The 15,665-nt window shown below is 40.7% G+C and overlaps 1 protein-coding gene across 9 annotated transcripts in view; it reads left to right on the plus strand.

Annotated features, from left to right (window-relative positions):
• The window catches only part of ERC2 (ELKS/RAB6-interacting/CAST family member 2), a 1,007,143-nt gene that overhangs the window by 724,928 nt on the left and 266,550 nt on the right, over positions 1–15,665 (plus strand). For all 9 annotated transcript variants that reach the window (XM_043976675.1, XM_043976679.1, XM_043976674.1 and 6 more), the window contains one exon: positions 621–768. In XM_043976675.1, coding sequence (XP_043832610.1) covers positions 621–768 — 148 coding nt within the window. The remainder of the gene's footprint in view (positions 1–620; positions 769–15,665) is intronic.

Here is a 15,665-nt window from a genome sequence, read left to right on the forward strand (position 1 = left end):
TCAATATTCTTTATGACCTACTGTATACTCCTCCCAAGTCAAAATGATAGAACCAAAAATAAAAACAGAACAAAACCCCAAATGATAGAACCATACAATTTCAGAGGTAGATGAGCCAGAGTTTTGCACTTAAAGAAAGTGTGAATTCCTTCTCTAATATCTCTCTGGTTCAATGTCTACCTTCTGAGGGCAAAGTCTGGTGTTCATTTTGTCTTTGTAGCCTTGAAGCAAAATTCTGACCAAATGAGGCAATATTCAGAAGGCATTTAGCATAGTGCCTAGAATGTAGAAGATGCTTATTAAGTACTTGTTTTTTTCTTCCTATCTTCCTTCCCTCCCTTCTTCCCTCTTTCCTTCCCTCCTTTCTTCTTTTTCTTTCCCCTTCATTACTTTCCTCCCTCCTTCCTTCCTTTTTTCCTTTCTTCCTTCCTTCTTTCTCTAGCACTTAGCATGGGATATCATAAGTAATAGGCATTTAATAAGTATTTTCCAAGAATTCTCATCATTTCATCCCACCAAAACTGTGCTGCATGGCTTAGATGCCAACTGTGAGTCACCAAGTATTTCTGGTGTCCTCTACCTTGGTGCCTGAAGGAATAACTGGCTTCTTTTTTATTCAGACAGGAAGCCCTGCTGGCTGCCATCAGTGAAAAGGATGCCAACATAGCCTTGCTTGAGCTGTCTGCCTCCAAGAAAAAGAAGACACAAGAGGAAGTCATGACCCTGAAACGTGAAAAAGACCGATTGGTGCATCAGTTGAAGCAGCAGGTGGGCTTGCATGCATGCATGCACACTCTCTTTCCTTGCCAAAGTCTGGGCCCTTAGTTGAGGCTTCATGTCTTAGCTATTTGTCCTTGATCAGTCTTCATCACGCAGACATCAGCAGCTAAGACAAGGTAGGCTGATGGTGACAACCCAGTTGTCTCCCCCATGGCATCCTCTGGCTTCTCCACATGCCTATCCATGCATGCCAGCTTTTGTGTGGCCCGTGCTCTGGGTTTCCATCCTTTCATTGTTGCTTCTTTTCCTCACTAAGTCATTCTCAACCTTTTCCTCCCATTGGACCTGTTCTGATTTTTGACTAAACCCTAGTGACTCCTTAATTACATTTTGTGAATCCTCTCTTACCTACTATCTCTGTGACCTTGGGAAAGCGACTTAGCCACTCTGGGCCTCGGTTTCTTCATCTGTAAAATGACTGGAATGGGCTAGAAAGTCTTTAAGGTCCTTTCCAGCTCTGAATTTATGATCACCTTTTTATATTATGTGTTATTCTCCACCTGCAGAAGCAGCCCCTTTTATTCTGTTGTCCCCCCTCTGCTACCCTCAAATCTCCTTCTTTGCTTGTCCTCTTTATAAATTCTACCCTTTAGCTTTTCTCTTCTCCCATGCCTCATCTCTTTATGCTCTGAACTCTTTCTCCCCGTCATTCCTCATCATGGTGAGGTTTGATCCTTTAGCCTTTAGTAGCTTCAGCACCATGGAGAGTGCCTTGCCATCTCTCCCTCCCCCCAAACCCCCATGAACTTTGAGAAATCACCTCCCTTGCTCCCCAGAGCCTAGAAGATCAGTGTCTTTTGCTAACACCTTTGGGTCTTACTGCTCTTTACTTTCAACTTCTCCTGGATCTCTGTCCCTGTGTGTTGAGGTAGATTGCCTCTTGCTCACAAAGTCCTTTGCTTTCTGCCAGATGCTTTGCAATGGGTTTCCCTGGCAATTAGAGGCTAAGGTGTCCCAAAATTTACCCTTGGAATATTCTGAAGTTATTTATCCCTTGTAAATAACTTGAGGACTTTTGCATGCAATGGTTCATGAGATCCTCTCCTCCCCCATCCCCAGGCTTCTTTCTTTATTCTAAGATCCAACTTTGAAAGTTCTGTGCCTTCCTGGTGGCCTTGACCTCATGAAAGGCTTGCCAATTATGAAGGTTGATGTTTTGGAATGGCTTGTAGGTGATTTAACTCTCTGTTGCCACATAGACTGTGTCTGTGTCGAGGTGAATCCTGGGGTGGCTCTCTGGTCCCAACTAGTGTGACTTTAGTCAGGAAAAGCATGTCCATGATGGGTGGCAGAGAAGCTAGAGAGCAGGGATCCTCGGAGGGTGCTCTAGACTTTTCCTTTTTCAGGGGATCTTTAGGCCCTGAACCTGAGTAGATTTTTTGGCCTGGCTGAGCAGACTCCTTACCAAGCCTTGGCCTTTTGCCCCTTCAGAAAAATAAATTTGCTGTCCAGCATTGGGGCTCATTTTGCAGCCTGGCATGGGGGTAGGGTCACACAATATAGTTCTTTATTTGGAGCTATGTATCCTGTACTTGAGATTTACAGTCACTCAGCAACAGAAAGTTAAGAAAAAGCCTTTCTTTCCCTCCTTTCCCCTAGGTCTTCCCCCATGCCCTCTCTTGTCTCACCTCCTGCACCTAACCATTGTAGCTTTCTCCTACAGGTTTATAGATATAAGAAACATCCCCAGAGCATGAACATACCATCCACCTGTGATGTTGGCTTCATCACAGATATTGCTGCCACCTACCTCGGCTCCAGCCATGATGCACATATGATCCCAAAGTCTCAGGTCAGTCAGCTGTGTAGGAGGTCTTTCCTGTCCCCCCCCCAGCCATCATATAAATCAATGCTAAGACCATGCATTGACCCCTCGGCTATGGTGCTCTCCTCCTATAGACATGCCTTGGCTGAAATTGTACAACTGAGCTGCAAAGCATCGTGTACAGTTGTTGACCAGTCAATAGGAATTTTTTTTCTTTCATGGTTCTTGAATAATTCTCTCACTTGCCATCTTATCTTAGAGCCATAAAGTGATTAAAAGAGAAAGAAAAGGAAGTAGAAAATCAAGCCACAGACAAACAGTATGAGGGCAAAACAGTCTATTTTTCAAGTTCCTTTTTTTAATCATGGAAATGTGCTCCGGATTCCTGGAATGATTGAGCAGAGCCCTTTAACTTGCTCCTGGGGGAATGTACAAAGTGTTCCTTATTTGCAACAGGCTTGATTTTATGGAACATGGAATGTATTTGAAAATGGTCAGTCTGGGTAGAAAAATACCACGTGTGAGCAGATCTTGGGGAGCTGTAGCAACAGGAGAAGTAGCAGAGGCAAGAGGCCTCAAGGAACCCTTGGCTGCTAGATTTGGGAGGGAGGAAAGCATTAGCCCCAGGAAGATCATCCCAGCTGAGGCAGTGTAACATACTTGGTAGGAGGCCCCATGTCATGTTCAATTGCTTGAGTCAGAAATAAGCCACTTATGGATAGTCTTGTCCAGATAAATTAACAAGGGGATATAGCTAGGAGGAATCAAGGACTACCAATTGAGCAAGAAATCACCAAGAATTTATTAGTACTAATGATAAGAATGACAGGTGGTATTGGTATGATGCTTTAAGGCCTACAAAATATGTATGTTAGCAATGGATGTAGAGTCAGGAAGGCCTGAGTTTGAATCTTGCCTTAGACCCTTACTAGCTGTGTGACTCTGGGTAAGTCACTCAACCTCTTGTCTCCCACAGTTTCCTCATCTATAACATGAGAATAATAGATCCTATGTCAAAGGATTATTGTGAAAATCAAATGAGATAATATTCATAAAAGTATTTTTTACAGTGTCTGGCACATACTGGACATTTTTTGGGAGAGGGCCAATGAGGGTTAAGTGACTTGCCCAGGGTCACACAGCTAGTAAGTGTCAAATGTCTGAAGCTGGATTTGAACTCGGGTCCTCCTGAATCCAGGGCTGGTGCTTTTTTAAAATAAGTTCTTGTTCTCCCTCCAACTCCCTTCCCAGCCTCAGATTCCTCATTTATAAAATAGTGGTAACACTAGCACCTCCCTCTCAGAGTTGCTGTCAGGATCTAGTTAGATAATATGTGAAAAGTGCTTTCATATTATGAAAATGCCAGAGAAATGGCAGCTATCACTGTCTTCCTCATCCTTACTATGTCAACAAAAGGATCTTCACATGAATGTTTACTCCAAATTCCTCATAACAGTCTTCAAAGGGGCCTTCTCCTCAGGCTCAATCAGACAGATCACATAGTTAGATGTATGTGTGTACATAGAGACATACATGAAAGATAGATACATAGATACACATAGGCGTGTGTACATAACATATATGCATACCCATATACATACATAGGTAGGTAGGTAGGTGGCTGGATAGATAGATAGATAGATAGATAGATAGATAGATAGATAGATAGATAGATAGATAGATAGATAGAAAGAAAGAACAACCATTTATTCAGCATTTACAATGAGCCAAACACCATGTTAAGCACTAGCGATCCAAAGACAAGCAAACAAGACAGTCCTTTGCCCCAAAGGAGTTAACATTCTGATGAGGGAAGATACCACATTATGAAGCAGAGGTAGTGGGGAGAAAAGGGAATAAACATTGCTATAGCACCCACTATGTGCAAGGCACTAGGCAAAGTGCTTTACAAATATTATTTCATTTGGTTTTCACAACAACCCTAGGAGGGAGATGCTCTTATTAACCCCATTTTGCAGTTGAAGAAACGGAGGCAAATAAAGGGTGTGACTTACCCAGTGTCAGACAGCTAGTAAGTGTCTGAAGTTAGACATGAGCTCAGATCTCTTCCTGACTCCAGGCCCATTGCTTTATCCATTGTACCAATTAACTGGAAAAGCATGGAGTGAGGATCAGGAAGTCATGGAGGTCAGGAAGTCAGGTGATGGTTTGGTTCCCATCAATATAAGGTGAAAAGTCTTATTAGAACCTAGGATGGTCCCTAAGGTAGAGTTTCTGATAGGGAATATGTGTGTGTGTTGGGGGGTGGGTGGGCAGGGAGTCACAGTGGAAACAGGAAGGTTTGGAGCTGGTCAAGCAGTGGGATTTTATATATATTTTTATCTCTTGCATTTACTAATGGGTTAATATGCTATTTCTCTCCTATAAAATGTGAGCACCTGGAGTGCAAAAATTATTTCATCTTTGTCTTCTTATCCCCATCTACTAGCACTTAATAGTTATTTAATAACTACTTACTGAATTGTTAAATTTCAAGAAGAGTAGAAAGAAGACATTGAGGGTTAATAGTAAATTAGTATTATTCCATCTTCATATCCTCTGACACTTTAATTGAACTTTGGTCCTGTTAATGCCATGCTGCCATTGCTACAGAGCACATTCCCATCTGTTCCTGCTCATCCTGAGTCACCCTCATCCTCTCATAAGCACCAGCGGTTCATTCACCATGCTGGGGACCTTCCTCAACTTGTCTTGATATTGTGAGGATACCAATGGGCCCATGATTGACCTATCATCTTCTTCAATCTCCCATGTCTCTGATGATATCTTTTACCCAGGAACCCCTGGGCATTTCTTCATTTGTCCTATTTTGTAACCTCTGAATTCACTACATACCTCTCCACTGCTATTTTGGCGATTCTCACCTATGGTTCTCTGAGGATTGTGACATTCCATGCCTTAAGGCCATCAGTACCATCCCAAGACTGGAGGTGTGAAAAAGATGGACATTTGCTTCTTGGAGAAGTTTGGCGTCAGTAAGAGAACTTTGTGGTTTCCCAGATTCCCATGTCTCCCCTTTCCTGTTTTTGTCTTCTAATTTTCCCACAAAAATGTCTTGACCTTTTTTTTTGTTTTTCTTTTATCTGATCTTCCTTCTCTTCTTTGTTTTTGTTATACTCATCTCTGAACATGATGCTGCTGAATTCCAAGGCCAGGTCGGCTTTTTGCTAGGGGAATCTCTCCATGCCATCTCTGGGAAGGTCCAGGTGTCTCAGACATCAATTTACTTGGAAAAATCCAAACCTCTGTTCAGTGTCCAGGAAAGATGGCCCTAAAGGCGATAAGCAGTGAGCTCACCAGTCTTGACTGAGTTGAACCACAACAGAATCATGACTCTGCAATTCTGTGGCTGATAGCTGAGTTGGCTCTAGACAAAGACAGGAATGAAGGGCATAATATCAAGGAAAATACAGTTTCCTACATGAATACTGTTGTTTTTGAAAACTATTATGGAGTAACAATAATTTATTATTAACCTTCAGTATCTTTAGTCCTTCTATTCTCCTTGGAATTCAACAATTCAATAAGTAGTATGAAATGCCTACTATGTGCTAGGAGATGAGGATGTTAAGACAAAGATGGAGTAGTTGCTACCCTTATGGTGTTTACATTCTATAAGAGAAAACTAGTAAATTTATACATTAGTAAATGCAAGAGATACACAAAATAAATATAAAATTACTTTGTTTGACTGGAGAACACTGTTAACTGAGGGAATCAGAAAAAAGACCTCATAGATGATATTTTAGCTGAACCTGGTCAAATAATTCTTTATACCTATGCCCCTTTTAACCCATACCTCCATTTCCTTTTACTCCAGCCTGTTCTGTTGGAGGAAACAAAAAACAAAAAACTACTTTCCAGACTTGTGAGGGTTTAGGGAGTGAGGGCAGCAGACAGAAAATTGATAAAGAAATTTCTTCCTTCCTTCTTCCCTTCCTTCCTTTCTTCCTCCCTCATTCCTTCCCTCCGCCCTCTTTCTCCCCTCCGCCCTCTTTCTCCCCTACTCTCTTCCTCTTCTCTTTCTCCTACTCTTCCTCCTTCTTCTTCTGTCTCCCTATCCCTCCCTCCCTCCTTCCCTCTCTACTATCTCACCTGGACTGGTAAAAATTCACTGGCCCCTCATTCCCTCTGCCCACTATTGAATGACACAGGAGCATCATCAATATACTCCATTTCTGAGCTGAGCCCGTTCATCTTTCCATACTTCTAGGATTCACCATATTGGTTTGAGCCTTAGTGGAGCTATCCAATCAGCTTTAGCCCTAGTGCAGCCTCCAACTTCTAAGCTCAGGCAATCCATCAACCAGAGTCTCACAGGTGGCAGGTAATATAGGCATGTGTCACCATGCCTAGTTTAAGAATAAACAAGAATCCAGTTGCATACTTCCTATAGGGAGACAATTTCCCTTTAAAAAGAGATAGAAAGAAAAGATAATCGTCTTTTCTCTTTTGTTTCATCCAATCCTGCCTTAGAAGAAAGAACTGACTTCCAAATAATTAACTTTAAAGCTGTTGGTCTTCTGTTAAGTTTTTGAAGAAGACTTAAAACTCAATCTTACCCCATGATCTCTATTCCCCAATGTCCCTCTGTGCTCTGAAGAAGCTGATGTGTACATCCTTTTTGGAAATGCCTTTTAAAAAATGAGGGCCAGACATTATTGTTTGGTGAAAATTAGAACCAGCCTCTTCCCTACAATCATTTAGACTTTTGAGAGGAGATATGAGTTTTTCTTAGTGTTCTTCCCCACCCCCTTCTCCCTTCTCTGGGTTCCATTGGGGGATCTTGGGCATCGTTGTCAAAAAAGTTTCAAAGACCATATTGATCATGCAGGAGCAGGGAGATGCCTGAGCCACTGTCTACCATTCTATCTAGAGGGAATGGGAAACTTGAGCCTTCCCCTCCCACTGTCTCTCCCCTGGAGCCTGTTGGAAGAGCAGAGCCAAACATCTGGGTGAATGTTCCTGGGTCTATGCCAACCTCGGGACAGAATAACTCATTTGATGGGGAGGGACAGTACTGGGTATGAAAAGGGAGATCACAGCTCTTCCGGCACAGAATCGGGGAAGCTATGGATGACTGGGAAAAGAGCAGAAGTCTTCCCTCCCACCCCCAACCACATAGAAACACCAGTTCAAAGGATCAGAGAACCATATATCTGTAGCTGAAAAGAACACTGGGGGCTTCTCAGTCTTGAAATGTGTTCAGGTGAGGTGGCAGTTATTGCTAGGCATAGATTCAGCCACAAGCATTTATTAAGTACCTACTATATTCCAGGCAATATGTTAAGTGCTAGGAACACAAAGTAAAAAGTAAAATAAAATAAAATTTTCCCTGCCCTCAAGGAGTATATATTCTGTTTTGGGGGGCAATTATGGGTGAACACAAATAAATATAAAATATTTAAAATTAATTTCTAGGGTGAGGGTAGAATTGCACCAACTATGGTAGTGAGGGGGAGCAGAAATCAAGATAGAATTAATATAGGAGGGAATATATAAACTGAACCTTGGAGGGAAGAAGGGACATCCAAGTTGGCAAACTATGGATTAGGCCTTTCTTTTCCTAGAGAACCTTGTGTGAAGGAGGTGGGTGAAAAGACCTTGGTCTGGTTGTGGTGGGCAAGACATGTGGGACTCACTGACCCTGGGGCCCCCATAGACATGTATTGTGCTTGGCTGAAGTCCACAAAGGCTTGCTCTGATCACAGAATCCTAATTCAATGCAGACTCACCCTCAGATTGCATTGCCCAGATGCAAATGAATTCTATTACTGATTCATATTGGGATGAGCTGCTCCAGTCACATGGGTGGGATCCAGTCCCATTCTTTCTCTGAGCCCTGACTAGAGATCTTACAAGGGTGGGGCAGTGAGAGTTTATGCCTAGGTTGCCAAAATTTGGAGGCGTCCAAGAGCACCATCTGTGGCATTGACTTTCACGTTTTTGTGGGGTTGCTTGTTTCACCAGATATTCTCCTAGAATGGAACATTCAGGGTCCTTTGACAAGGTGCCAAGGGCAGAGATGCCTGACAGAAGTTTAAGTAGAACCACATCCCTAAGAAATCCCCTTTGTTATATCCAGGTCTGGTCAAGGGCATCCTAGGATGAGGGCAGACCATGTAAGTAGTGGGGTAGTAAGCAAGTATAGGAAATTGGAGACCTTGCTGCAGAATGGCAGTCTCCCTGCTTAGGATCAGAGATGCAGAGTAGCCTCGGAAGCAAGCAGCCCCAGTTACCCCCTTCTACAGAGGAAAATACAGATACCCACACACCTACAGGTGGCAAAGCCAAGAATCGACCCTGGGTTCTCTAACTCCTAAGGCAATGCTTTTTGGAATACAGCAGACTGTAAAAGGCATGTTTCTGCCAAAGTAAGTCTTCTCTGCCAAGTCTGACTTAACAACTATGCACAACATCATACTATATGTGTGTATATGTATATATTTATACATATATATGTGTGTATGTATGTGCATATATGCATAGATTAAAGGTAACTAGACATAAGATCATAGGTTTGGGACCTAGATATGAACTCATAGAAGGGCCTTTATAGCACCATGAATAGCCCCTCATTTCACTGATGAGAAAACTTATGCACAGAGCTTAAATGCCTATGGTCACATAGCTGGTAAGCATTTGATGTAGAATTTGAACTCAGCTCTTCCTGATACCACTTCCAGTCCTCTATCTACTATGCCACCTAGCTGCCTCATTTTACATTTCACTCATAAAGGGAACTTCTTCTTCCAAAGGAAATGCCAACTACCATGTGATATAGAAGCTAAGAGAGTTAGAATCAGAAGTTTGAGTGAATGGTCCATGGTTACATCCAGTCTGTGTTAGAGACAGGGCTTGATCTTGGGCCTTCTTGACTCAGAGGGAAACTTTCAATCTGCTAAATGGCATGACTATATTTATAATCCATATGACTTTGGGCAAGTAGCCTTACTTTGTTGGGTCTCAGGTCCTTCATCTACAAAATGAAGGGACAGAACTAAAGAAAATGCTCCAAATAAATCACCATCGCCAATGTTAGGGACCCAGCTTATCATAGCAGGACCAAGAAGGGATGACAGTTTAATTCACTGACACCCAACCAGCATCCTGGGACACAGTGGTATATCTAAGTGATATCTGGTTTTCCTCACTCATCAATTTATGAGCAGAAGGGTAAAGGGTAGAGTTGGTGTTAATCAGGATGAAGAGTAGGAAGATGGACGATCTGTGTTGGAAAGAGAGAAGACTGGACCCAGTAGAAAGAATATGAACCTGGGTTCTAGACTTAGGCTGACTAGATGTCAGGTCAATCTTCTCTACCTTGGTTTTCTCTGATATAAAATGGTGATAATGATACATGTCAATTCCTGGTGGTGTCATATACTAGAATGAGCTCCTATTGACCCATGCTCATTAGAGCTCTGGTGTGGGTTGAGAAGGGAGGGATAAGTGTAGGTTGGTGAAATCAGAGAAGCCATCACGGAGGAGGCAGATATCCCCATCAATCTTCCTACTGCCAAAGGAGGTGCTTCCTACAGTTCTTCCCAAGATGTGAGAAGTCTAAGAAAATGAGAAGACCCTCCCTGCTCAATGGTTTTTATGTACATGAAGAATGTCTCTCCTATTGCATTATGTTACTTTATAAAAACAAATAAATGAGTCTCAATTGTTAGTCTAAAACATTTGTCAATTTGACTTAAGGCCGTCGGCAGGGCCAATCAGAATGGCCGACTGAACTGAAGGTGATTTGGCATGGAAATGCCAAAAAGAGTTCTCTCTCTCTTTCTCTTTTTTAAAATTTAAATTTCACATCTGTGCTCTATTTTTAAACATTTATTCTTTAAGTGATAACGCATGTTTTGCCAGGGCTCTTATTGGATTAGACATGTTTGAAATCCTTTCTACTTTAACCTGTTCATCACTGCCTGGGAGGATGTTCGTATTCATCTTTGGAGCTCAAAGAAGAAATACTAGGACCTTTATGGAGACCCATATGATCAGGGAATCAGCCTAAGAGTGAGGTAGACTCCTGGCCCATCCCACAATCCCTGGAAGCTAGATTTCAGGTCTAGGGCACAAGTTAGCAGGCAGTCTTCTCTTTTTCCAATGAAGGAGGTTTGCTATGCCTGAATCTAGGTAGCTTATAGAGGTATAGGTCCCCAAATGAGGAGGAAATAATCCTCTCAAACTCTGCACAGCTGGGTTATTTTATCCTGCAGAGACTTCAGAAGACAACAGGACACGAACAATGTTGTGTTCTATGTTTCTGAAGATGATGAGAAAGAACTAATGGTATTTAGCTTAGGAAAGAGAAGCTTCAAAAAGCTCATGTGAACTTCTTGTGAGTATGAAGTATTTCCTTCTTTGGAATTTTATCACCAGCACCTAGCACAGTGTCTGACACATAGTAGGCACTTGACAAATGCTCGTTGATTATTATTTTATTCATTGACAAGGTAGTTGTCCTCAAGAAGTAGAAGAGCTGTTATATGGAAGATGAATGAATGAATAAATCACTTATTAAGTGTTTACTCTATGCTAAGCTCTGGATATACAAAGTCAAACAGTCCCTGCGCTCATGGAGTTCATGTCCTGATGGTAGAGACAACATGTTAGGAACGATTTTAGCTACAAGTAAGATGGAGAGGTCTCATGGTCCTTTGGGTCCAGCAGAAAGCAGAAATCAATGCCTTCTTTTTAATGTCATTTCAGTGATAAAATCACATCCATTTTTGATATTGAACTATTTGAATACTGAGGATGTGGGTGGCAAGACCCTAATCTGAACTCTTACCTGATGCCAGGCTAGGCAGTCCCCTGATATTCTACATAATCTAATATGGAATGGCATGGGCTCTGATGCTTTTTGAGTCATGGAAAGAAGCTGAGTAGATAGAAGAGAGTTCTATCATGTTATCAGGGAGGAATTGTGCACGGGAAATGTCATGGATGACAATGTGATGAACTAAGAGGGCCAGACAAAGATGTACGCTGTCCCTAAAGCACAGCCAGGAAAGAGATGGCACCTTGACTTGGCCCTGAGTGAGATGAAAAATTCTAAGAGGAAAAGGGGAGCAGAGAATGCATTTCAACCTTGGGGAATGGAAAACCTGTGCCAGGGCAGGATGTAAGAAAGGGAATACTGTGTATCAGGACCAGCAAGGAATCTTCTTTAACTGGACTATAATGGCCCAAAGGTGAGAGTAGCGTGTAATCAGAGTGAAAAGGCAGTTGGAATCAGATTATGAGGATTTAAAGTGCCAAACAGAGGAGAATGGATTTTGTAGCACCTATCTCTCATGGTTGTTTGGAAAGGATCAAATAAGATATTTCTAAAACTCTTAACACAGTGCCTGGAACATAGTAGGTGCTTAATAAATCCTTTCAACCTCCTTTCCTTCTTTCCTTCCTGACTTCCTTCTTTCCCTCCCTCTTTTTCCTTTCCTTCCCCTTCCTCTTCCCTGTCCCCTTCACCTCTCCTCTCCTCTCCTCTCCTCCCATTTCCTTTCCTCCACCCTCCTGCTCAGCATGTAAATAAAAACACTTCATGCTATCTTCACTCTATCACTTCAAATGAAATGAAAAAATTTGAACTTCCTGTCCTTGAATCCTCCTGATGTAGAATTTCACAGGCAAAGAAAACCTTTGTTAAACTTCACACTAAATAGGGACCAGTGAATAAGGCTGGTTCTCTACTTTTGTAACTAACTCATTATCATCATGGCCTTTTCAGGGCTTACCAACTTCTACTTTAAAAAATGAATTTTTTAAAAAAATCTCTTCTATATAACATTATCTTCTTTCCCAATACATCTCCAAAGAGAATGCTCTCTCATAACAAAGCATAAAAACAACCAAAAAAATCATTCAACCAAACTAGCCAATACATTAGCCAAGTCTGACTAATATGTGCCATCTTCTGCACACTCAGGCTCTGCCCTTGCAAAGAAAGAAGGGAGAAGGCTTTTTTCTTCTTTTTTCTAGGTCCAAGCTTGTTCATAATTACACAATATACCATTTTATTCTTTTTATCTTTTCATTGGCAATATTGTAGTCATTGTATAGGAGCAGCTAAGTAACAGTGCCTGGAGGTCCAAGCCTGGAGTCAGGAAATCTCATCTTTCTGAGTTCAAATCTGACCTTAGACACTTACCAGCTCTGTGACCCTGGGCAAGTCACTTCACCCTGTTTGCCTCATTTTCCTCATCTGTGAAATGAGCTAGAGAAGGAAATAGCAAACCCCTCCAGTGTCTTTGCCAAGAAAACCCCAAATGGGATCATGAAGAGGCAGACCAACTGAAACAACTGAACACCAATGAAGTCATTGATTGTTGTTTTCCTGGTTCTGCTTACCTTATTCTGAATCATTTCATTTAATTCATGTCATGGTTTTCTGTATTCTTCGAGGTTATCATTTCTTATGGCGCATTTAATATTCTGTTATATATCCTACTACAGTTTCTTAGTCATTCTCCAGTGATAGACATTTACTTTATTTCTAGTTTTCCTTATTTACACACACACAGAGACACACACATGCTGATATGAATATGTTGGAGTATATAAAAACTTTTCTTTCTGTTTTTGATCATCTTGGAATACGACTATTTATAGGATCCCTGGGTTATAGACAATATAGACAATCCCTGAGTTATAGAAAATTTAATTACTTTTTTAAAGCATAATCCCACTGTTGATTCCCAGAATGGTTGGATCAATTCCAAGTTCCACCAACAGTGTACATGTATTAGTGTTCCTGTCTTCTTGTAACACAAAAATTTATTGTTTCCATCTTACTAACTTGTCACCCTTACTAATGTGTTATGTTTAAATCTTGGGGTTATTTTGATTTGCATTTCTATTGTTATCAGTGATTTTTAAAATCTTTCATATGGTTATTAATGTTTTCTAATTCTCCTTTTGTGAACTACCAGTTTATATCTTTTGGCTACTTATCTACTGGGCAATGGCTTTTGACATATATTTGTACTAATTCCCAAAATATCTTGGATATCAGACTCTTAGCAGAGATATTTGACACAGAGTGCTTTTTTTCTTCTCAGTCAGTAATTCTTTTTATTGTTTTCATGAGCTAATTTTATTCATGTAGAGTTTTTTTTAATTTCCTGTAATTGAAATCACTTATTTTATCTTGTGATTTTCACTGTCCCTGGTTTAGTTAATAATTCTTCTCTTAGAAACAGTTATAAAAGTTACCTAATCATTTTTTTAAATGTTATGGCATGATTTTTAATATTCAGAATGCTTATTCATTTTGAGTTTAGTGTGTTATGTAGTATAAGGTGTTAGGTTAACCCTAATTTCTGCCAAATTGCTTTCCAGTTTTCTCAGCAATCCTTGGTAAATAGACTTCTTCCCCAATTAATTTGTTTTGTGGTTTGGTGGGCCCTAGTTTGTTGAGCTAAGTTATTTCTGATTTTATGTTTATTTATTCTTATCTATTGGTTCACTTTTCTATTTTTCAGTCAGCACCACATAATTTTGATGGTTACTGCTTTGTTATATAATGTGAGGTCTGGAAGTGCTATTCCCATTTCATTCTTCCTTCCTTCCCCACCATTTTTTCCCTTTTTCTTTCATTTTAAAGGATCATTAGAAGTTCTAAAATCTTTCAAATTTTCACCAGCATGTACTAACCAACAGGGAATACTACATTCCTAAAGCAATTAACATTGAAGGAGCTAATTTCATCATTAGTATTTATTGCTCATTGAATTTGTCATCTTCCCCTGCTGGGAATGATATTATTCCACAATAGAGATAGAGCAACTTGTTTTCCTTTCCTTTCCATCTTCTTTTTTAAAGTGCTCTATACAGAGTTGGTCATTTGCAAACTGTCCAACAAATATCAATATTTCATGTGTACAATCTGTCTCTCTTTCTACAAATCCTAGCCACAGGGCAAGGGTAGAAGTATTCGGGAGGTCCATGGTAGACCATCAGTAAACACTTGTCAGATGATGGATGTTAGTACTGGGACATTTTCTTTTCAACTGGGACTTGGGGGTAGGGGAAAGAGAATGTGGAGGAAGAACATTTAACAGTGATATGGAAGAACAATTTGTCTCCATTTCTTCCATACATTTACCTTGACTGTGTACTCTCCTAAGGGAAGCATTAGAAACTAAGATTCCAACACTGAATCTCAGAATTTCTAAATAGGAATAAACCTAAAAGGCCATCTAATCCAACCTGAAGCTTACCTAACTCTCTCTACATATATCCAACTTGGGGCTATAACATTTGCTCCAGGATTTTCAATGAATAATAATAATAATAATAATAATAGTAATAATAGTAATAATAATAATAAGATAAATATTTAGCATTTATATAGCACTTGAAGGTTTTCAAACCAGGCTGAAAATAATTGACAAGTCAGTGAGTTGTTACAGGGTGTTTACTTCAAGCTTGGGAAGATCCCTGCCCTCTCTGTCATGTATGAGAACAATTTATTCCAGTGGCCATGAAGGCAGCTGAAGGAGGTGCTATGCAGTACTTAGTGCATGGTCAGATATTGAAGATGCCAAGGTCATCCACTGCATCTGGGGCCATTGCCAGTCACTTTGACTTTTGTCTTGTGATTGGACTACAATGACTTTGGGGTTTTTGTTTTGTTTTTTACTTCAATGACTTTGGAAGAGATGGTGAGGCTGATGACTGCACAACTCTGTTTCACTTAAATCTAATTCATTTGCATGTCGAGACATCACCCTTGGTGTTACTGGTCCTCTTCCAAGAGAACAACAAGATAAGTTAACTGATCTAAACAGAATCACCCACCCACTTGGGCCACCCATCCGACTTTTGTATGGCTCTCATTGTTAGGAAATTTCTCCTGACCTCAGACCTAAATTTACCTCATTTTTTTTTTTCATTCTCAGTCCTCTTCCTTACTCCTAAGGCCAAGGAGAACCAATCTATTCCTTTTCCCCAGTGATAACCCTTTGAAGACTTAAGGGCAACTATACTGTCCATGCTGTCATATCTCCTTCAGGCTAAACATCACAATTTCATTCAACCAGTCCTCATATGGCATCTACCATGTAAAGCCCTTCACCATTTGTTTCCCTCC

Source organism: Dromiciops gliroides, chromosome 1, assembly GCF_019393635.1.
Source record: "Dromiciops gliroides isolate mDroGli1 chromosome 1, mDroGli1.pri, whole genome shotgun sequence".
NCBI lineage: Eukaryota > Metazoa > Chordata > Mammalia > Microbiotheria > Microbiotheriidae > Dromiciops > Dromiciops gliroides.